The sequence below is a fragment of the Lissotriton vulgaris genome, chromosome 5, assembly GCF_964263255.1.
Source record: "Lissotriton vulgaris chromosome 5, aLisVul1.2, whole genome shotgun sequence".
Taxonomy (NCBI): Eukaryota; Metazoa; Chordata; class Amphibia; order Caudata; family Salamandridae; genus Lissotriton; species Lissotriton vulgaris.
The window spans coordinates 1322075532-1322099525 of NC_141693.1; the positions used below are offsets into that span (position 1 = coordinate 1322075532).

A 23994-nucleotide genomic window follows, 5' to 3' on the forward strand; every position below is an offset into this window, starting at 1 on the left:
ATGTGCAAGTAGCGTTGGATTTTTAAAGGTTAAGGACCCTTCCCACTGGACTCTGAAGAAACCCATTGGAAGACAGAAGGTTGGAGAGCTATCCCATGTGTGGATACCCTAGTACCCACGTTACCAACACCAGGGAAGCAGGGTGGATACGTGTGAAGTGGTGTCGGAAACTGCCGTCGAACCCAGTGGAGGACTTCAGGGAAGGGCCGCTGCTGGAAGAGGAGTAAGTGTCTGTGGGAATCTAAATGTGCATTTTCGAAGAGGAGTACCTGAAAGCAGATGGGACAGAGTCTGTCACTCAGGAGTGACCAGGAGACTTTGCAGACAAATGCCCTTTAATGGCGGGTGCTTCAGGATGGAGGACGAGCACCTTGACTCTGCAGCTGTGAGGACCAGGCGATGTTGAGGAAGACCAGGAGCCGTATGCGAGCTGTCCCACAAAGAATTAAAAGTGCTGAGGGGTCTCTCTCCAGCAGGAGCACAAACAAGCCTTGGCAGAGCAAGCCACACAGGAATTGAAGACTGAGCAACGTCGAGACCAGCAAGGTCCTGGGGACTCACCAAAGGCAGGGAAGTCAGGGCAGGCCCGAGCAATCAGGGGAGCCCAAAAGAAACAAGTTTGACCCTTTGGTTGATCCACAGGCCAAAGGCACTGGAGTCTCGAGAGGATCTCAAGCAGCTCACCAAAAGATGCAGGACACAGTGCACACTATGCAGTGTGGCTGAAGATTCTGGTCACAGGAGATGCTCGAGGTTGGGGCTACCTGGAGCCCGAAGATATTTTTGCAAGGAAACCAATAAGCCTTTCAACTGAAAGTTGGACGCAGTACCCAGGAGTTCGGTTTTTGCAACCCCCACGAGGTATGTTGGCCTCAAACTTGGTGAGAGGGTAGAACAGGCCTCGGGAGCTTTGGAAAACCAACACCTGTATTGCAGAGCCCACGTAGTCCGGAGGAGCTCAGGATCTGCAGATCGGTCGACTTAGTTGCGTTATCTGCAAAAGCAGGGGAGTGACTCCTTCACTCCAAGGGAGATTACTTGGGTTGCCATTGATGCTTCAGAGACCTTGGAGGTTCCTGTATGATGCACTGGCACAGATGATGCAGAAGTCTGGAAGGGAGACTAAGTTAGGTCCAAACGAAGTCCTAAGTGCCCAGACGGTAGAAGTGCAGTGGTCTGAACCTTATCACACGACAAATCTAGGTTCCTACACCCAGATAAGCCCTTAAGTACCCTAGGGAAAGGGTTGGGAAGATTCAGAGGACCCTCCCAGGGGAGGGTCTGGACAGGGAGTTACTCCCATGTCCTTTGTACGGTTTTGCACCAGAGCGGGAGCCAACGGCTCCCAGGACTGGTTTGAACTGGACAATGTAGAGGGACACCAAATGTGCCCGTCATGCAGACTTTCTAGCGCTGGCAAGCACACTCACCCAGGCCTAATACACTAAATCCTGTCTGGGAGGTGGTCACACCTCCCTGTGGCAGGATGCCTATTGTTCTACCTTCCTCTGCTCGAGCTTGGCTCAGCAGCAGGAGGGCAGAAATGTGTCTCTGGTCAGTAGCAACCACTTTGTGCTGTCCGGGACTAGAAAGCTGGTACCGGGAACACTGAGAGCCTAACTGAGGGCTCTTACAGTGCTTGGAAACATACCTCCCACACCATTTATGGTGTGGGGGTATGATTCCTACATGTTTGATAGCAAATATGATAGGATTCGTTGCAGCCGTTTTCGAGATGGTCATCGGGTAATTACATGGTGCCCCCCTAGTATATGGCTGCTTCACTGACAACCCGGGAGAATGGACTCTGTAGCCTGCAGGAGTGTCCTGCTCAAGCAGGGGCATCCTCTCACTTAGAACCAAGCACCCTGCCTTCAGGATTATAAAGGCCTGCTATAGGGGTGACTTATAGGTTTTAAGTGCAGTGAATTTTGGTATAGTAAACCTATATCTTTAGTAAGTGGTGCATGCACCAACTTACACAGGCTGCAATGGCAGGCCTTTAGTTCTATTTTGAATGGTCTCTGTATCTTTGATGGCTTTCTGCACACTTGCAGTAGGACACCGTCCGGCTGGACACAAGTGTAAAAATAAAAAAACAAGGCATTATGTATTTTCCATCAATACACCCAACGTCGTTGCAACACTGCTCCAGTTGAGGAAAGAGATGAATACCACCCGCTTTAAAGAACACAACATCACAGTTTACTAATACCGGTCAGCCTCGAAATATTCAGCCTGGACTGGAAGTTCTACCTGGAGCGCGAGACTGCCAAAGTGCGCTTTAACATTCTTTTCAATTGTGCTGTGCTGCCTGAAGAAATCATTCTTGCCTGATTGTGCCGGTGCCACTGCCATTTGCAGCGCGCTTTTTGTGATTGTGCCCCAATCCTGTTTCGATTTTGGCTTGCTGCCATTTTGTTGTTGTTGTTGTGCCTCCCTGCCCGGATCTCCACCCCGCTCCCGCCTCCCAGCTGCTCCTCCCTCCCACTGATACTGTTAGCCCTGCTCTCCCGTTTGTAGTGCTGTGACCGCCCTGTTCCCATCAGATGCGGCCGCTCCTCACGCTGCTCCCCTGCTGTACCTGGTATCGTAGCGCTATACCGCCAAACTGCTGCCTGCTACCTCGCCTTGCTCCCACTATTGCTATTGCCAGATCGATTTCAATATTATATCGTAGTGCTAGATTGCCTGACTGTTTAATTAATTGCTAAGCATATTTATTTCGTAGCGCGAGACTGCCAAAGTGCGCTTTAACATTCTTTTCAATTGTGCTGTGCTGCCTGAAGAAATCATTCTTGCCTGATTGTGCCGGTGCCACTGCCATTTGCATCGCGCTTTTTGTGATTGTGCCACTATCCTGTTTCGATTTTGGCTTGCTGCCATTTTGCTGTTGTTGTTGTGCCTCCCTGCCCGGATCTCCATCCCGCTCCCAGCTGCTCCTCCCTCGCCCCTCCCACTATCCGCATATGTCAGATGCTTTTGCGCGCAGCGTTCACGCGCAGTGGACGCGCCCCATGCGCGCCAAAGGTAAGCCCGTCTGCGCCCGTCCGCGCCTTGACCGTGCCCAGCGCCAGACCCCCTGCCCCCCCGAAACCTACTCCACCCGCATTACATACGACGCTGCAACCCTCTCAGCACTTAACCCCGGCCGCACACCACAATGCTACCAAGCTGCCCCAGGACACACCCATGGACCCTTCACCTGCCACTCCTGCAAATTCGACTGCATCAAGACCCACACCAAATCCACTAACTCCAGACATAATTCTGACTCTAACCACCTCAAGTGCATACTGTCGAACACCCGCTCGGTCCACAGACACTCCATTGAACTCTGGAACCTACTCGACACCACTTTACTGGACGTCGCCTTCCTTACAGAAACCTGGATGAACGCCTCTTCAGCACCCGACATCGCCATAGCCATCCCGGACGGTTATAAGATCATCCGAAAGGATCGCATCAACCAAACAGGAGGAGGCATCGCCATCGTCCTTAAGAACACCATCCGCATCACAACCAGCTCCGACGTTAACCTCGCTACCGCCGAACACCTTCACTTCCAGATCCACACCAACCCCAAGACCACACTCAGAGGCACCCTCATCTACAGACCACCAGGACCCCGCACACAATTCAGTGAAGACATCACTGACTTCATCAGCCCACATGCCCTCACCTCCGAGAACTACATTCTACTGGGATACCTCAACTTCCATTTGGAAAAGAAAAACGACAGCAACACCAACTCCCTTCTGGACAACCTGGACAATCTCAGACTCAAACAACTTGTTGACACCCCCACCCACCTTGCCGGACACACGCTCGACCCTATCTTCACCTCCAGCAAGCACATCTCCTTCGATCACACCACAGCACTCCATTGGACAGACCACAGCTGCGTCCACTTCAGTTACAAAAAGACCACGACCCACAACCCCCCACATCCTATTCCTCGAAGAAATTGGAACAAAATCACCACCGACCAGCTCTTCACTTCGCTCCATCAAAACCCCCCTGCCATATCATCGGACCCAAACCAAGCAGCCACCAACCTCACACAATGGATCACCCACAGCGCCGACGAACTAGCACCCTTGAAGAACCATCTATTCAAGCAAAGTAGCAAAAAAGCCCCCTGGTACAACGATGACCTTAAGAAATCCAAGAAGCTCTGCCGTACTCTCGAGAAAGCCTGGAGAAAAAACCCAACCACTGACAACCTGGCCACCTTCAAGAACGCCACCCGCAAACACCACCAACTGATCCGATCCACCAAGAAATCAGCATTCAAGGATCGACTTGACAACAATGCCCAAAACAGCAAGGAACTATTCAACATCGTGAAAGAATTTACCAACCCCACCGCCGGCACCAACGACATCACTCCCTCCCAAGACGTCTGCGACTCTCTATCCTCATCCTCATTCTTCCACAACAAAATCGCCGACATACATAACAGCTTTGAAAACCAGTCCGAAGACCAGCCCACTCCACCCACCTCCGAACCAAAACCGCACTCTAACAACCTTTGCGCCTGGAACCCAATCACCACTGAAAACACCATCCGCCTGATGAACTCCATCCACTCAGGATCACCAACCGACCCATGTCCTCACCACATTTTCAGCAAAGCAGACTCCATCATCGCACCCCATCTCCGCGATGTCATCAACTGTTCCTTCAACTCCGCTACCTTCCCGGAAAGCTGAAAAAATGCCGAACTCAGCGCCCTTCTGAAGAAACCCACAGCAGACCCCACTGAACTTAAGAACTACCGCCCCATCTCGCTCCTCCCATTCCCTGCCAAAGTAATTGAGAAAGCCGTCAATAATCAGCTAGCCACCTTCCTTGAATCCAACAAATCCCTCGACCCCTCACAGTCCGGCTTCCGAGCCAAACACAGCACCGAAACCGCCCTCATCGCAGCAACAGATGACATTCAAACTCTACTGGACAATGGAGAAACAACCGCCCTCATCCTACTCGACCTCTCCGCAGCCTTCGACACAGTCTGTCATAGCACCCTCATTCAACGCCTCAGCAACATCGGAATACAAGGGAAAGCATTGGACTGGATCATCTCGTCCTCGCTGGAAGAACCCAAAGAGTCCGCCTCCCCCCTTTTAGATCAGAGGCCACTGAAGTCATCTGCGGCGTACCACAAGGATCATCACTCAGTCCCACCCTCTTCAACATATACATGAGTCCCCTCGCATCCATCGCTCGCCAACAAAACCTCAACATCATCTCCTACGCAGACGACACCCAGCTGATCCTCTCCCTCACCAAAGACCCATACACCGCCAAAACCAACTTACACGAAGGAATGAAAGAAGTAGCCGAGTGGATGAAGAACAGCCGTCTAAAACTAAACTCCGACAAAACGGAAGTCCTCATCTTAGGTTCATCCCCCTCTGCCTGGGACGACTCTTGGTGGCCACCGGCCCTGGAAACCGCACCCAGACCTATGGATCACGCACGTAACCTGGGCTTCATCCTGGACTCCTCCCTCTCGATGACCAGACAAGCCAACGCCGTCTCATCATCTTGCTTCAACATCCTCCGCATGCTCAAAAAAATCTTCAGTTGAATCCCCACCGAAACAAGAAAGACGGTCACCCACGCACTGGTCACCAGCCGACTGGATTACGGAAACACCCTCTATGCCGGAACCACAGCCAAACTACTGAAAAAACTCCAACGAATCCAAAACGCCTCAGCCAGACTCATATTGGACATCCCCCGGCAAGCTCACATTTCCGGCCACCTGAAAGACCTCCATTGGCTCCCCGTCAACAAGAGAATAACATTCCGCCTCCTCACCCACGCACACAAAGCCCTCTACGACCAAGGACCCGAATGCCTCAACACGCGACTGTCCTTCTACACCCCCTCCCGCCAACTACAATCGTCCAATCAAGCCCTCGCCGCTACTCCGCGCATCCATAAATCCACCATGGGGGGAAGATCCTTCTCCTACTTAGCGGCCAAAACCTGGAATTCTCTCCCCACCCACCTCCGCCTTACACAGAACCACCTCGCCTTCAGAAAGCAACTAAAAACTTGGATATTCGATAAGTAAAGCACCCCCCTCCCTCAAGCACCTTGAGACCCTCTGGGTGAGTAGTGTGCTATACAAATCTCTGAACTTCAACTTACCTGCGCCACGCCACCGCATTAATGCAATGCGATGAAAAGAGAAACTATTGATAGTAAAGACTGAGAAATGTCAGTTTTCCCTGATAAGGGTCTCGTATGTGATACATCGAGGCAATTTGGAGCATATTTAGCATCGTTGCGGGTCCGCGGACAAAACCTTGATGTCCCTGTAGTCGGAACTGAGCTCCGCCCGTGAGCAGCGTTTTGAAGCTGTAAGAAGAGCCAGTTGCCACGCTCCTGCGTTTACAAGCCTCCTGTGGGAGAAATCTTTCATCTGTCAAGGAGATCCCTCAAAAGTGGGGCTCCTCCGCAAAAAAAGCGTGAAGAGGCCTGGTGCTTTCTGTTCCTGTCCTGTAACCATCTCCCCAGAACTAAAATGATCATTTGGAATGAGTTGCCATGTTTCGTGTCTCCACAAGACTGCAGCTGAACGTGATCACACAGAATTCATGAGCCAGGCAGACGGTCAGACCCAAGTCCTTTTGATCTGGGTAAATTCTGTAGGGTACGTGAGTGAGAAAGTCGAGGTTTACAGTGCGCTGCAAGGGTACTGGCTTTCTTTAGAGCTCACAAGTTGGAGTGAGAATATCAGCGTGGATTCCCCATTAAAATTTAGATTCAGGGTCTTAAATAGAGCCCAAATAAGGTGTCCTTAGGTCGGACCACTGCTCATTCGCCTTCACTGTGTGCGACCTGTGAGACCATCTGCAACGAACAATTTGGATAAAGTGTGCAGCATCAGTCAGCATCCCGGTCCCCACAGCTTTCTGTCTGTTCTGTCCTCTTTTACGTGTGTGGTCTTTACTTATATTTCATGAATGCCTGAAACTGGGAGTGAGAACAGGCAGTTCCTGCCCCTCCCTCCTCTCCCATAGTAGCTGTAGAAAGGTTTTTCGGGTTTATATTTTAGTGCATTAATAATAACGTGCAATATTCATCTCCAATCATGATTATACATTTGTAAACTGAATGAATATAATTGCATTAGAAAAATATGTTGTATGATGTATAGAAATGAAGTAATGAATGTGGTTTAGTTAGTTCCATCTCAGTCACTCACCCCTGCTTCTGATCCACTTAAATCTCCCCTCGGTATACCTCCTCTCCCCACAGGCTCAGCAGAGCATAGCCAAACTGATGTCAATACAGTTTATTTTCACTGCTGTAGTTGTCCCGATAGTGTTGAAATCTTCCATGGTGCTGATGTATTACTAATACATGTTGCTATGCTTTCCATCATTTCACTAGCCTTATTCATATGAAGAAAGTTTTATTGTTAAATGTTACACATTTGTTCCAACATCTCCAGATGACATTAGCATAGAGGGTGTTAAAAAATTGTTTGAGAAAATTGAATGATGCTTATCTGTTAAGGTAATGATGTTTATTTTTCTTGTGTTCTGATTTGCTAAAGAAATTATACTTTTGCTCACACAACGTTGAAACTGCAGAATTGCTGATATTCTGCGCAAGAATTGTGTATAAAAACCCTTGATTCTGGGGGTGAGCGAGATTTAGAGAAGACTTTCCTATTCTACTAGGGATGCTGCTTATCTATCTACTGATTTTGCTGCTCATTAGGGCCTTTGAATAATTTCTGATTTTACATACTCTGTATAACTCTGATTCTGCAAGTCTTTGTGGCATGTAACCTGTTATCGCCTATTTTTTTTATCTTGTTAAAAAACAAAAAATCTTTTTTATTAAGTTAGATCTCAGTTATAGAGTGGGGTCCATTCAATCTGTTTAATCCCATATCTTTTTCAATTGTTTTACTCTGCTAGTTCGATATTTGGGAAGGTGCCTTAACACGGGGACACATTGCTCATGAAATTAACGTTTTACACCATCTCTGACCCAGTAAACTGTGGGAAAGCTAAATGTGGTACATTTTGGGTGTCTAAATTTTGTGGTGCAGTTTTGTTCCCACATAGTCTTAAATAAAGTTGGAGGAAAGGGTTCATCCACGGCTGAGTGACTTTGGGAAAAGGTGCTGCTGTCCTGTGTGCACACTCGTTATTTGTCATTGTAGCACAGAAAGATTTTAGGTTGGCAACATCATTCTTGCCTGTGCTCTGGACCTGCTGTTTAGTGAATTTGTTGTGAGTCAGTAGGCCAGCAGGAGGGAATTGTCCATGTCGAGGTTGTGCATGAAAGTCCCTGTTGCACACATGTGGTAACTCCCTATTCAATGTGTTGGATTCTGAGAGCAAGTTGGGCTACTTTCACTTAAATGGATCTGTCCTGACGACACCACCGCAGGAATCCAGTCTTGTCTAGTTTCGAAATCTGGCCACCATTTCTGCAAATGTGACCTTCTTTTTCTTAAGGGATACTGTGATAAGAAAAGGAGGAGGTTTTTAAGCAGTCACAAGCCTCATGCCTGTCGAAGCCCTTGGCTCATAGATACTGGAGATTTTAGCCATAAGTGACTCCCATTCAGAAGCGGTCCCTGTGGAGGAGATGATGGTGTACTTGAAGAGTATAGTGAGCCTGGGAGTACAGGACCTAGGTATTGTATTCCTAGAGAGAATTGTGTTTGTGTATAACTGTGCCTATGTCTGGAATCATTTGGTCTTATAATATTCGAGAGCAATATAGTTGTTTGTGCTGATTCCCTGTATCGAACCATTAATTTCTAGTGCTATTACCACAGTAATACAGAGGTATTCACCTCTTTTGACAGATACGTTTTTCAGGGGACACAGAGCTATTCACATGTTGTGCTTGTTGACTCTGAGAAAAGGTGTAGTAGGTACATAACCATTCAGTATAAGTATTAATATTATTATTATTATTATTATTATTATGTATGCATGTCTTGTTCTGTTTATCCAAGCAAACGTTTCTGTGTGGTTCCTAGAGTGTATGTTTGTAGCTTGGCCTAAGTGGGAAGCATTGGATGCTGTGATGAGCAGCAGAGGACTGCTCCCACCTGGTCCCTGTAGACTTGGAGCCAAACCTAGGCATATCTATCATGGAAAGGATTTTCATATCCATAGGTTAGTGCCTTATTATTGCATAGCTCTGCCGGATAGTCCTTAGTATTATGGTATTCCTGAATAGGCTCTTGCCGTACACCAAGGTAGAGATTTACAAGCAAATTGGCACTTTAATGAAAGCTTCTCTTATGACATGCCACTGTTTTGCCTGTGGTAGCAAGATAAACTTCTTACAACGGGTGAGGGGTTATGGTACAGCCATGTTGAGCAGGATTAAGTACTGGTTATGTAGTGTAAGGGCTGAGGTAGATGAAACTAGGGATTTAAAATGATCCTCAGGGCCTGCAATGTTCACCCAGGAGCAGGATGGGCTCAATATCTGAGAGCCCTGCTTCCCAGTTAAATAGCAGATTTACCAGATAACTGGTATGTCCACCCAGGCGTGGCTTTATTGCTACCAAAAAAATATTGTTATCTGGTTAAGCCATAGAAGTATTCAAACACTATGGAACGCAGGAACCACATAGGTGTCACCAAATGAAGAAGCAGCTTTCTGGTCAAACCATTGTTACTTAAGACTATGCACCAATTACGATGCTGGTCGGACGAATGTCTGACTGGCATTGTTGTGGTAACAGGACTTGCCCATAGGTAGTTGGCAGTCTCGACCGCCAAATTAGGATCCGGCCCCCGTGGAGGTGGTCGGAAACAGCCCTCTTTGCATTGAGGCTTGTGCTGTGGTTCGAAAAAGAACCGCAGCACAAGCCCCAATTCCAAAATTAATGTTTTTAAACATCCCTGCACCCTGTGGCAGGCACTGTGGGTGTTTGTGGGGGTACCAGTGGTGCCACCCGGGTGTCATAGCGGAGGCCACTGGGGGACGGGGGCATTCCTAGTCCGTTTCCGACAGCCTTTCAATGGCATCCGGACAGCCATTGTAAGGCCATTGGAAGGGCCATTGTAATCCCTGAGCAGGCACCCTACATCATTGTAGGGATTACATTCCGACAGAAGGGCCAACAGGCTCCTTGAGCCTGTTGGAACCACAGTGATTGGTCCCTCACCCATGCGGTTGGAGCGACCCCATTGTAATGCAGCAGTTCGACCGCTGCTTCAGATGTCGGTGAGACCAACACCGATGTGCCATTGGTGTCAGTCGCATTGACATCCTAACGAGGCCCTATGTGTCAGCCCTGTGGAGGTGCAGGTGTGACCACAGAATGTGTGGTAGTAAGGTTATAAAGCAGTGTTAGCGAGGGTTCTTCGTATACCTAAATTAGTAGAGCCAGTGTAGTATCTAATTGAAATTCAGAATAGGGCGACGGAAGGGGGGTGATCGAAGAAGAGATGTTGATTAGTGATGCAATGGGAATTCAGGATGGGGTGTTAGCATGGTTTTTGGCCTAGGCCTCTAACCGGTTCTAGCTGTAAAGCTGGTGCAGGAAGTCATTCTTGATCTTCTGTTCACATGGATAACTGAACAGTATGTCTTGAATGGAGTGCTTAAGTGGTGGATCGAATCAAAGGAGGCAGTTGCGTGACAACCAGTAGGAAGGAAATGGTAAACAAACTCTGTTGTGGTACATGCACAAACAAATCATTTGCACAAAAACTAGACTTTCAATTTCAATGTTGCACTCCATGAATGGACTACAAATTATTTACAACAATTTAGGCACAGTGCTGATAAAATACAGTTGTGAGCAGCATGTTTGGCAAAATACTACTACTCCTGATGAGCCAAGAAGGATGGGCAGCGAGTAGTCAAAGACTTGTCAGGAAGAAGGGTGGGAAGGGAGGATTACAGGATATTGTCTTGTGACCCCTGGTTCCAACGATGATTCCTACAGATAATCAACAGCTCTAGTTGGTGTTCTTAGAATGGTTGCTTTCTGAGTTTCTTTGATTTAGAAAGTGACATTGTCCAATGCAAGGCCGTAGCAAAACGGGGACTAACTCCACCCATACATAAAGCAGGTGGCACAGAGAAGGAACCACTGTATAATTGGTTACGAAAGAATACAGATTTTCCAAAAAGGAATTACAAATACCTTCTGAAGGATTGTCAATAGTCACACATTTTCCAGTTTACAACAGGTTAAAAAACTATCCGATCTACTAGAATAATACCAAATTCCTTCAGAAAGAATGCAAACATACTTGATAGTAGATGTGTAAGCAGAAAGTACCAAGGCACACATTAAATTATGGTGTAGTGACTAGATAGATTAATAGATTGGTAAGGGTCATGCTGACATCAGTTACGTTTCTTGAGTTCCAGATTCAGGGTTGAAGTGGTACTTGTTCACCTCTGTTCTTTTGCATTTTCTCCTCCCTTCCTAGGAAGCCGTTGTTCCTCTTGCTGCCTCTGACGTGTCAGAGGAATCTCCTTCGTTTCCTGCTTGTGGCACACCCGCCAATACCAAAGGCCTGTCTGAGCGAAGTCCTTGACGCTGTAGGGCATGATACCTCCTCGGACCCCTGGATCATGGCACTGAGAGCTTTACTGCAGAGGGACCTGGAGAGAGAGAACAGCTCTCCCCTCTTACATCCTCTTACAGAACAATGCCAGCACAGGCTGAGAGATCTGTGCAGAGGAATTACCAGTGAAGCAGAGGGTAGTTTGAGGACTGATTACCGGCTCGGTTGGTACAGGGACTTCTGGCAGAAGCAACACTGCAGAGACACTGGGAAAGCAGTGGACCCCGAATCACATAACTTGAAAAAGAGGAAAAACCCTGATGTTGCCCCTGATTCTCCACCTTGGGGCCCCGAGGAAGGGCAGCAGGCTAAGAAGAGCCGCACCGCACAGAAGGATCAAGACATTGACCTATTTGAGGGACTCTCAGCTGAACATGCCACAGACTTTAATGTCGCTGCAAAAGAGGGCTCCGGCGACGCTGGGATACCTGCATCCCAGAATCACACCAGAGCCACAGAAGGACATGCATCACAGTCCCAGCCGTCCCCGACAAGGGCCATGGGAAGACCACTGCCACAGAGCCAGACTGCGAATCCTGGACAACTAGCACTCGAACCAGGCCATTGCGGGGAACTTCCAGAGTCCATAAAGGTATTGAAACTTTTCCTACTCTTATTTCATTTTATTAATGGTGTTTATTTAGTGCAAACCTGTACTGGGTATCTAAGCAAGGCGAATTTTTTATGAAAAATACTTGAGTCCAACCACGTGTTTTAGAGTTTGATCTTGACAAAGAATAGAAATAGACAGACATAACAACAAAACAGCCTTGATGGCCGAGTGCATTTGCATTTTTTATAAAGTTATCGGTCTACTCTGGAAAAGATGATGGAGCATATCTGGTGAAGGGTAAGGCTGTTGGCCTGCGCACGCATATAGGTTTTCAGAAAGGACGGGTATTTATTTCCATGTTTGTCACTGATGTTTGTCTATGGGGAGGATCATGGAAAGAAATCTTTATGGTGGGCTTCAAACTATGCTTGGTGATGCTTCGAAAAAGGGTTTGTTGTTATTGTAATCTGTCCTCTTTAGTTTTGAAAACTACTTTTCTTCATAGTCACTCTCTTTCACCTCCTAAAAGTCTTTGTTTGATGCCCAGCTGCTGTTTCTGGAAGGAAACGGTCATGTCATTTGTTTCATTTGTCCCTATGCCTTTAATCCAGCCTAATTGATGTTTTTTTAAACCTGTTATAATACAAGGGGGACAGATTCATACTCCCACTTAAATGTGCAGAAGAACATGGGTTCAAGGCCTCCAAGGCATAGAGCGAGTCCAGAGCCTTAAAAAGATCATCGGTCATTGGACTGGAGGAGAGGCCAAGAGCTAGTGAGTGGTTTGTCTTCACGGTAAGAGTAGCACAGAGTAGTAGGGGTTTTAAGATACAGCAGTAGGATAGTTCAGAGCGTGAAGATCCAGTTCAAGATGGGCATAAATTCAAGATAAGGGCAAGATGGCGACGAGTGGTAGAGGTTTGTCCAGTCCTTGGCTGGAGAGGGTGAGTGTCTTTATAAACTCTTGCTTAGGAAAGGCCGAGGCGGTGTGAAGTATGCAATTAGAGAAAACTTTACCGTCATTTTACTTTCTTTTCTAGCTGAGTGTGTCTGGACTAAAAGAGCTCTTGGAAACAGAAGGAGAGGTAAGCATTTTCTTCTCACATGATGACCGTTACGTGGCCTTGGCTGTTAGCCGGGGCTAACGGACTGACATTTTCAGTTGCCCAAGTTGTTGAGCGAATGATCTGTTGTAGGTCATGAGTTGCAGTGTTCCTTTTGAACTTTTGAAATTTCTGCAGACCTGGTACCTTATGATGGAGGAGGGAAGACTGCTGCTTGGGTTACCATTTCTGTAACATGCTTCATAAATACAGCAAGTACAGACACACAAGTAACTTGGTGACTGAAATAACGTATGGTGGGGCAACTAAACAAGGTACACTCCAATTAAAGTTTGAAAGGGTCTACCTCCAGCCTATAGTTATTAAAACAGCTCAGGGGAGGACCATGATTTTCAGCAAGGACCCCTATTAGAGTGCATTAGATGTACAAAATCACCTATTGGAGGACCAGTAGCAAATCTGCTGCCACAAGTAAAGCACTTGTGGCGCCGTCTTGTCCTTATCCCATGGATGATGATGAACATACTCCTTCCCAGTTAATGACATGGCTCCCTTTTATCTACAGTAAGTCTGGGGACAGACCCTTTAAACAGTCTGTCACATGCAGAGATCACTTCAGATAGGTGGGTTATACATCCGAGACCCTAGGTTGTGACGTAGTCACACTGCATGATGTGATAGATGTTACATATGGAATCATTTTGAAAGTAGGGCCAGGAATGGGCCCTGCAAGATATAAGGGAATGTTCTAATGCTCGAACGCCTGTTTGCCTGACCTCCAGTCTCCCAAAGGTGAGAGGAAATTACCTAAATTCTGCTTGTCCTACTCCAGAAGCTGAGAGTCTTTCTCGTGCCTAGAAGCCCGACTTCCTGCTTGCTGAGAGTGGGAAGGAGTGTCTTGCTATGCAGGAGGAGAGCCTGACCAGATAGAGAATCCCAGCGGGTATGGTCCTGACAGGAGGAACACCTAGAAAAAGCACACTACTTTGGAGAGCAAACCTAGGAGCAATCCATAATGTAAGTAGGTTTCCCATCTCTGTTCTTGGTTCGTGTTGACAACGGCCCTAGCGACTTCACCAAATTGAGTGTGGCTGTGCTCGCGGACAGATGCTGCAAGTCGCACGCTGGAGCTGCCACTGCTGTCACGAGAAAGAAGACCATCACTGCTGAGTGGAACCCAGTTGGATTAAGGTGTCTGCAACTACATGTGGCCACTGAGTGCCGCTGGTCGATCATTGAGGCAGCAGTTGCTGGAGAAGCCGTGCCATGACCCTTGGTCCCGCAGTGTTGTGGTGTCGTCGCAGAGCACAACCGGTTGGCCTGGGAAGCTGCAACTGCTGAGACCCCTGGACCTGCCGTGCTGTAGTCATTTATGGATGCTGAGGCTGCCTTGAGGATTGACCTAGCAGGCTACATCTGCGGCATCACCTTGACATGTGGGATCACAGTGCATGCATTGCAAGATTTCAACCACAACTGGAAAAAAGGCCATAGATGCGCCTTGAGAATATCGTGTGCAGGTAATTGAGACTTTCTGGCCAAATTGAATCTGGGTAAGAAATATTGATGGAGTTGCACATCTAAACCCAGGAGTATAAACAGTGAACATATTCATTCCTCTGCCTCAGAATATGGGGTGCTGTAGAAGCAAGGGTCACCCGGGTGCGGAGAGAATCTTAAGTTGGGAGGGTGTGGCACACTAGGAGTACAACCAGGGATACAACCCTGCATTGACTAAACACCTATGTGGTGCACATTAATTTATTGTGTATTTTGGTTGATTGTTGAGTTTTGAGCCGTCCCCTCCCCCTCCTCCCGCCCACACACAAAAATACACACTACCTCACAGGCCTCTCAAAATCATAAAAAGGTCACTAGGCATGCAGGTCTAGTGATTTAAATAATCTACTCGACCTAACTGTAATACACTTGACTCATAAACTGGTTTCAAATTGTGTGATCCTAGGGAAATATTTTATTTCAATCTTTTATTTTTTAATTATCACATATAAGAGCACTTTCAATTATGTGAGTTCAGCATGTCTTCTGTACAAAAAACTATTTTGTTTGATTTGATAAACCTAATGTTTGCTCCATGTATTAAAATGATCTAGCCTATATGTAGAGTACACAAGACCCCTGACGTGTCTCTTAGTTCATTAATCTCACTGTCCTCACGGCAGGGGCAGGAATCTGTCTCAGCTCATGGTTAAAAGCTCACTTTTAATAAATATATTTCTAAAGCATGATACATTTGCACGCTGCCTTTTACAGACAGCATAATTGCCTCTGAAATTGCCATACATTTTCCCACTGACCTGAAGTTTTACTGATAAAACTATACAGGTTCAAAAGATAATTTGTGAAATCCTATTTCAGCAAATATTTACCATTTGTGCATCACCAAGTAAAGTGTTCTGATTCGATTTGATCCTAATAAAATTTCTGTTTCCATCGCAATTCAGAATTACCCAAAAAATTGATTCCCTGACTATTTTTTATTTGGTTAGAAATTGGTTTATTGACTTTTTCAATACTGGCCAAGATTGTGCACTAGAGAAATACAATCAGGCCCTTTAAACTATTATTTATAGTGTCAAGATTGCAAAGAGCACCCCATATCATGATTGCATCAGTATTGAACCAAAAAAGAGAGCACAGAGGAAGGACATACCACTCAACTATAGAGGGAGGAAGGTCCAATCCTGATATCAAAAGTAAGAGTTGAACCAGGGGAGTAGGAGACACTGAAATTCTGGGGGGGACAGGGACAACCTTTTGGACTTTCCAATGATCTTTTACAAATCGGCCATTGTCTGAGAGCTGTACGCTCTGTTAAAAAAATACAATTGCATAGTTTTGTAGTGTAACATTGATAATGGCAGGCATGTAGTCACAGTTTGCAAATGTGCTTTAATTATTATTTACATTCATAAAGTAATTAGACCAAATGTGAAAAAAACATGTTTTTGAATCTTACGCCATCATGCAACAAGCAAACAAAGGTGGGACGAAAAAAAGGAAAAATAAACTGAATGCTCTTTGCGACATTCCTATTCTCAAAATGCAATATTGAAGTGTACTGGAGACAGGCTGCATGCACACAGAGCTGTAAGAGAAGATACATTTCCACTTTCTAAAAGTGGCATATCTTAAATAGTAATGTGCAATCCATCCTTACCAGTAAAAAGAATTTATCATTGCCATTCCAAAGTTATAAAACATGCATCTGCTACTCCTTTCTAGCCAGGCACTCCACCTTAAAAGAGTGTATTAGGAATTCCCAATGTCAATCTATGGAAAGAATAGGCCTCACATTAGTGAAAAATGAATGTAGATGTTTTTCACTACAAGGACATGCAAAACATTAAAGTACATGTCCAACCTTTTAGCAACATAGCACCCTCCTCCAAGGACTACATAGGGCCTACTTTAGGGATGACGTGTGTATAATAAAAGGAAGTTTAAGGCTTGGCAAGGGGATTTTAATACCAAGTCAACCTGGCAGTAAAACTACACACATAGGCTCTGCAGTGGCAGGCCTGACACATGTTTAAAGGGCTACTTGTGTGGGTGACACAATCAGTACTGCAGACCCACTAGTAGCATTTAATTTACAGGCCCTGGGTATATGGTGTAACACTGTACAAGGTATTTACAAGTAAATATAAAAGGCCAATCGTGTATACACCAATGTTCACATTTTTAAGGGAGAAGCACATGCACTTTAGCACTGGTGAGCAGAGGTAAACTCCTCAGAGTCCTAAGGCCAACAAAATTAATCACAAAAAAGGAGGTAAGCAGGCAAAAAAGTTTGGGGGAAGTCCATCCTAGGGCTGACAGATCTAACAGTATGGTGTAGGATTATGTCTGTCTGTTTTAGTATTAAAGTCAGTCAGATCCTTTTTGGAAGTCCCAGGTTTAGCAGGGCACTAGAAGGAGAGCGGAAATAGTTTCTCAAACACTGTAAGTTTATCGCCTGCATTCCTGAGGCTGGAGGGTGGAGAAACCCTCAATGCTTCGCAAAGTGTACAACACAATACAAAAACATTTGTTGTCTAATCTGTGAGAAACGCTATTGCAGCTGGATGACATAAGTGTAGAGTGCACTCAAACCACATTATCTTGCATACGAATATAAGACCCCATATAAGATAAATTTGCAATAAGAATTATCCTTGTGTGGGATGTCACAAAAATGAGATTTACAGTGTTTGTGTGGAAGAGAGATGCTTACCATCAACTGTTGTTTTTGCATTTACCAATGTAAAACAGCATGCTGTGAGAGACACAAATGAGATTCTCACAGAAGATAGATATAGTTAGATATGCAGAATGAATTGTGTGGCAAAGCTCAGATATGCGGTGTTAGTGAGGAGAAACGTGGCAGTGTATCGATTCTGCTTAATTGCTTGCAAAGTCTGCATTCTAAAATATCTTATGGTGTTAAGGTGCCTGCTGCATAGATCTTTAAGTACCCAGTAAATCTGAGGGAATAATAATGGTAGGATAACTCTGGAAGTTAATGCACTTGCTGGAGAGACAGGTGTTTTTTCTAGTTTCAGTTTTGTCAAAGTAGCATGGAGGGTTCATGTGCCTCCCACAAAGAACATCATGTGACACACAGATGATGGATCATTATTTTATATGGATGGGTAAGTAGGTTATTGCTTTTAACACACAGATGCTTTCGTTACTTACAGTTCATAAATTGTAATCCTTCTATTATAGCACAGTGAACTATGAAGGAAAGGATATGTGACTCCTCAAATTGTAACCCTGTCTTATGTACCACATCCACTAAATTGATTTTAAAACATATGCTTTATTGCCAATGTGCATGTGTGATGTAAGGCGCTCTGACACCCTGGATTGGGTTGAGTGGTGCTATAAGAGAATTCAGACAAACTAGTGGTATCTAAATTGTTAATTACGTAAATATTAGAACAGACCAAAACATCTGACACCCAACAGAAGTGGGCTCAGACGGGGTCTGATACTAATGGTTTTCATGTTCCCTGGCGAGGGTCAACTGCTAAAAATATACATTTTTACCAAACATTAGCCTTGGAGCGGCTAAATTACGCAGTCCAAATAACTAAGCAGGGTCGGGTCGGGGCTGAGGAGGTGCAGCATGCAGACAGCAATTAACAAACTGTCTCTCCTCCTTTGTCCTAGAAGTGCAGCGTGCAGGCAGCCATGGCGGGGAGGACGAGGTGAGAAAATTCCTGGAGGTTTGCAGACAACAAATGGGAAGGGCCATCGGCAAGTGAAAGGCTTTGACACAAGAATTTCCCCTCTCCCGTCTGTCAGTCGCAGGGCCATTGGCACCTCGAAGAACTTATTGGCACCTCAAAGCATTAGTGCTTTGAGGTGTTAATGGCCCTGCGACTGACAGAAGAAGGGGAAATTCTTGTCCCCCTTTGTCCCCCCCACCCTTGTCCCCCGTGTCCCCCCCACTACAAAATCTGGGGGGGGATATATCCCCCGCGTCCCCCACACTTCCTACGCCCATGAGTTGAACTTAACAACTCTGACCCTGAGAAAGGTTGTAATGAAGCATATTTTCGACATGGGGGGACGTGGCCAAGCGCCGAAGATGGCGGATGCATCTTGCTAACACTCTGCAGTGAATCCCTCGTTTATCCTGTGCATCCTCTCAAATTGGCGGTTTTCCCTGCCTTAGCCCGCATCTACAGTGCCTGCGAGATTCAGCGGCACCTGATGAGTGCCTCCCGAGCTCCGACGGCCATCTGTGACAGCCCGGGGTGCTCCGGCCTGTAACTCTGTGGGATCCGGGTTCCAGCGGGGCGGCACGCGGCCCCGGCTGCATTCAGACCTCAAGACGGTCCCTGCGGAGAACTCAAAACTGCCATGCTTTCCTGCCCCCTGAGTCTGCGGCTCCCTGGAGAGGGCAAGGCTTAATACCGGCGACGGTCTGCAGGGACGTGGATGCCGCGTTTGAGCCTACTCCGGCCGGCAGTTCCAACGCAGGTCTGAGCTACGGTGCAGAGTGCTGTTCCCGTCGGCGGCCCGTTGACGGTTGGCAGGGCCTTGGCAGAGCTGGTAGGCCTATAACCTGCGATTCTGTCGCCTGCTCTACATGGAGGGGAGGGGGGCACGGGGGTCGATCGGGTCTAGGGCCCCTGTTGTGAGGTCTCGTGGAGAACCCAGTCTTGAAGCAGGATGAATTAAGATAAGTTTAGTCGCAATGCACAACCTGGCATCCGACCACCTCAACAGTCCCGTACAACTGCCAACTGTTGAGTGCCGTCAGCCTGAAATTCGGAAGATACAGAACATGGAATGCAACAAGAATGCAAGGAATGCAATCCTCACGAGGCAGGTAAGAACACATCATACAGCCCCCCCCCCGTCTAGACATGGAGCGGGGGTCGCCGCGTGGCTGCTGGGACGAGCTCCGGAGTTGGTGCTGCAGTGCGTAATGGTGGGTGGCCTGGGATGAAAGTAAGGGAAGTCTTCAGGAAAAACTATAATGTCCATGGGACCTCCAAGATCCTCACAGCCGAGGCCTCAGCCTCAATTGGTTCCTGGCTGGTCTCAAAACCTGTGAAGCCTATAAGTTAGCCTCCCCGGATGCTCGACCAGAATTCCTCATTTCTGGGAGAGTCTCAGGGTGCGCTGTCACTTTTCATCTGCTGGGGATATATGGGTGCCACACCCAGCCCCATCTCCAGCCCAGCCAGCCTGCCCACACCTGCACTCCAATGCCGCATCCTCCTTCTCCCTGATCAGTTCACCGTCATCGAGAGGCTGTCTGGCCTCCGGACTGCCAAACTTTGCCTTGAAAATGTTGCTGACGCTGTACCAGTGCGGCTACTGGTTCAACTCTCCCAAAGATGTTAGGCTACATCTCAGGCCACCCGTCCAATGTCAGTGGCTCATTTCCTCAGTTGGGCAGATCCTCAGGACAGACTCCGCTTCTCTGCAGGGCCTTCGCATTCCCAGGACTGGACCCAAAAGATGCTATGGTCAAGCCACTGCGCTTTCCCGGGGCATCCACTGTTTCATGTGCGAGGCCGAGTCTTACCGTGGACTAGTGATTCTCCCTCCACAATCCCCCTGGCCTTCTTCAGCCCAAGAAAGGCAGAAAACGAATCAATCGCACCTTCGCCTGCCTCACTTCCCAGCCTCCGGTAGACGGCAGGATGCACGATAAGGCAGGCTGTTGAAGGATTTCAGGCGCCGGACACCAGATCACTAAAGACTAGTGTTTGTCATCTTGTGCTGCAAGGCCATGTCCCTCGCACTTCTTCATTCCTAAAAGTTAAATTCCCAACGAATTCAACTGCAAATAGGTCAAGCCATGTCCTGTGATCTCGAGGTTTAACCCTGAGGATAGCGTTGAAAGAATATATTTTTATGTGAAACTCACAACATCAGAATATGGAGTCTAGGTTGTGATCATGACCACATGGCCTGCTACAGTTGGTCATCCATGCACCCGAAAGACACCAAGGAGTAGGAGGCCAAGTTATTCTTGGCAAGGACCCAGAATGACACTTCCTGCAGGTAAATCTCCTGACAAGGAGTGATCACCCAATCCTCCTTCAAAAATATCATGGGAAAGAGAAGTAATCTTTTTCCTCGAGGAAAGGGTCTATCTCCCAGGGTTGTCTGAAGCCATGGTTGCTATATTCGATAGTGTCACTCTTTTACTCTTCAATCACAGATGTGCCACAGCAAATATACTGGGCCTTGCTGTTACATATCATAGGGGTATACCCTAAGTGCAATTTTAGACCCTCTAACATAATAGCACAAGGACTGAGTTCAATGCAATATGAATTAGAAAGGCAGGTCTGGTTTGCTGCAGACCTGCAACCTGGTCCATTTCACAGGGGGAGATGCTGCTCTGTTAAATGGAACAGTCCCGCTCTCAGCGACTCAGTGGTATTTAGGAAATACAGCTTTCATACTAAGAATGTCACACTGAAGTATCTGTACTAATGATGGCACAACGCATGTTCAAAAAACGAATTAGTACATGTGCTATTACCAAAGAACATATGAAACAGATTGACATTGTCGGGGTTTAGAGGAAAGTGAACACGACAAATGTTTCTATCCTGATTCACAGCACCAGGTTCCCTAATTTCTACACTAACGTTTATCACTCTCGATACACTACTCGGAGAGCATAAATATGCTAACATTGCCTACAGGGGAAGTGTTAGAATTGTTGCTTTGCATACCTGCCACACAGAGGGCATCTATATCATTAGACCTTTAACTGGTTAGGCAACTAGGAGGAGGAAGCCTTCTGTGATCAGAATTTAGCAGAACTCAGGTTTAGCTTCATGGCTCCAACCTAGGTCCAGGAAGGACATCATCTGGGGTTATAGGCAGCTTTTGCTCACACCAGAGGAATTCTTCTGTTCTTAAGGTAGAATCATATTGAAACTGCACATCCACTGCATTTAAGGATGATGCCCACGGAATCCACGTAAGGTGTAGTATTCGAGCATTAGGAATGCTGGCTTTGGTGGCAGCCTCAAGGGCATACAACAAGGATTTGTTTTCCCTGCACCAAAGGACACTTCTAGAATGAGGGTTTGTACAGCTGCAAGAATTTTCGCAGTGGATGCGAAATAGGATTCTGCATTTGAGCACAAGTGTAATTTGTATGCAATGGGAACATTCTGTTCCTCATTGTAGATTACAAAGGTGTACCTGGAGGTACTTGGTATGATTCTCAAAACGAAGATTGTTTTGTTAACACTAGTTTGCAAATATTTTGAATCCAGTGTGTCTGCTTGGAGAGTTTATCTGGTTAGTGTTTTGGAGAAAACGTGGGAGTTATCAAGTTATACAATGGTTTAATTTACTCAGCGAAATGTGGTAAGTAGGCTCATCCCAAGTTCAGGAATTCCGATAGGGCATGCAGTTTTCTAAGTATATTTTGAGGTTGCAAAGTTGCACATTTGTGATGGAAATTAGGTGCTGGTCCTTTTCCCTCGCTAGATAGCTCATAGGCTAGGAAGACTACATTTAAGTAAGCTATTTTACAGAATGTATTTTATAACTGTGTGAGGCCAATATGGTCACTATCCAGTCCACGTGCGTTAAGCGTGTATTTAAATCATCATCTTTGAGGTAGATGTCATCAATTTAGGACAAAGCTTCAGGATCTGGTTATAAGATCTCTATAATGCAGTCTGAGAATAAACCTGAACTATTCTATAGCCCATGAGGAGCCTTTAGAAGGAATACTGGGAGCCGAAACTGGTAAATGTGTTTTGATAACTACTTTCGGGTGATATATTTTGACTAAAGAAGCCATTAGCAACATCCAATGGTGGTTTATATTTCTAACACACCTAATGTGCAAAAAGACCTGTACTGTGTGTATTCTACACTGCATATGTATGCCCCCCAGGATGGTTCCCTAATAAAGATTGGAGGCCAGTCCCATTTTGCCAAGATTATATCATAGGCGTCAGATAAATGTGACCAGAAGGCTGCTTTTATCGTGCACTGAATATGTCCTTCTGTTTGTATTTCTACAGTTATAAACCCTGTCTAGAGGGCTACAATGTCTGTCTGGAGTTTTGCCCTGTATGTACTCCTCAGTTGGATTCACCAGCGGAAACTCTTGTAGAGGTTGATACACTGTTGTTACTTCTGCTGCACTGTCTAGCAGCATTCACGCCAAAGTCCCGTTCTGCACAAGTGTCCCTAGTGTGCAGGGCATGTTTTCTAGAAAGTCCAGCTACTTTCTTCTTCTTTACAGGTGCTTTAGAGTCCGGACCTTGCTCTTCTTTCTTCACACTAACCTCAGTGTCTCGGCCTGATTCTCACTTTTGTTTCGTATAATCATTTTAGCTTCTGTAATCACTTTGACTCCCTCCTATCATCAGAGTCCTGAAAAGATTGGGAAGAACACCCATCAGAATACTGATACTTATTCGGCTTTTTAATCTTGTTGCGGTTCCACAAATTGTAACCATCCCATCTGGACATTTGAGCTACAGAAGATTTGGTCGGCTTTTTCTCTCTCACCATTACCTTCGGTTTTTTTTGGCTTCTAGTGTGGGTTTATCATTAATGTTACCCTCCAGTTTCATTTATACTTTTAATACACGGTTTTACCGCCCTTGTCAGTAAGGTATCACAGCCCACAGATGTGTAGGTCTCAGCTATGGTTTTAGGTAGCTCTTGTTCCTGATCCTGTGCCAATCTTGGACGTACAGCCAGTGCTGATACTTCCCTCGAATATTGCTTAAAATGATCGAGGACATCAGTGCAAAATTACTGATTGATTTCATTCTGGGATCCAGGGCTGATGCAGCTCTGTGTCGATTTAATCACCTCTGGCAGTACTGCCAACAAGGGTGTTACATGTGTTGTAGTATAAATGCATAGAAAACATGCCTCCACAGGTTTTAGTTCTCTACCGGTGCCACCATTCCTAAGGGTAGGCACACACATAGTAAGAATTATATGTTTATCATGTGGTGGTGTGTGAGGGTAGACTGCTTCTAATTGCTTCTAATTGGTTGGTCTTAGAGCAATCCAGAAGGCTATTGTGTTACGCTTTATAGGCACCTTTCCCATAATGGCTTTTATTATCTGCGGACTTATTGCCTGAATGGCAATTTGTCCCTATGCCATAGGTGTTACTGGAGCTTGTCTAGTATTTAAGGTTCATAAAACATATTGTTGGTATGTCCTGACTAAATTAGTAGCACTAGTACCTCTGCTATAGTAAGTGCACATGTGTTCGCCATGATTGGCCAAGTAGCTCCTTCATTACTAAAAGGCTCCA

General features: G+C 46.3%; 1 protein-coding gene across 2 annotated transcripts in view; it reads left to right on the plus strand.

Moving 5' to 3' along the window:
• Positions 1 to 23994, plus strand: part of FANCE (FA complementation group E) — a 300305-nt gene that overhangs the window by 35572 nt on the left and 240739 nt on the right. For both annotated transcript variants that reach the window (XM_086923242.1, XM_086923243.1), the window contains exons 4-5: positions 11451 to 12180; positions 13182 to 13226. In XM_086923242.1, the coding sequence (XP_086779368.1) occupies positions 11451 to 12180; positions 13182 to 13226 (775 nt within the window). The remainder of the gene's footprint in view (positions 1 to 11450; positions 12181 to 13181; positions 13227 to 23994) is intronic.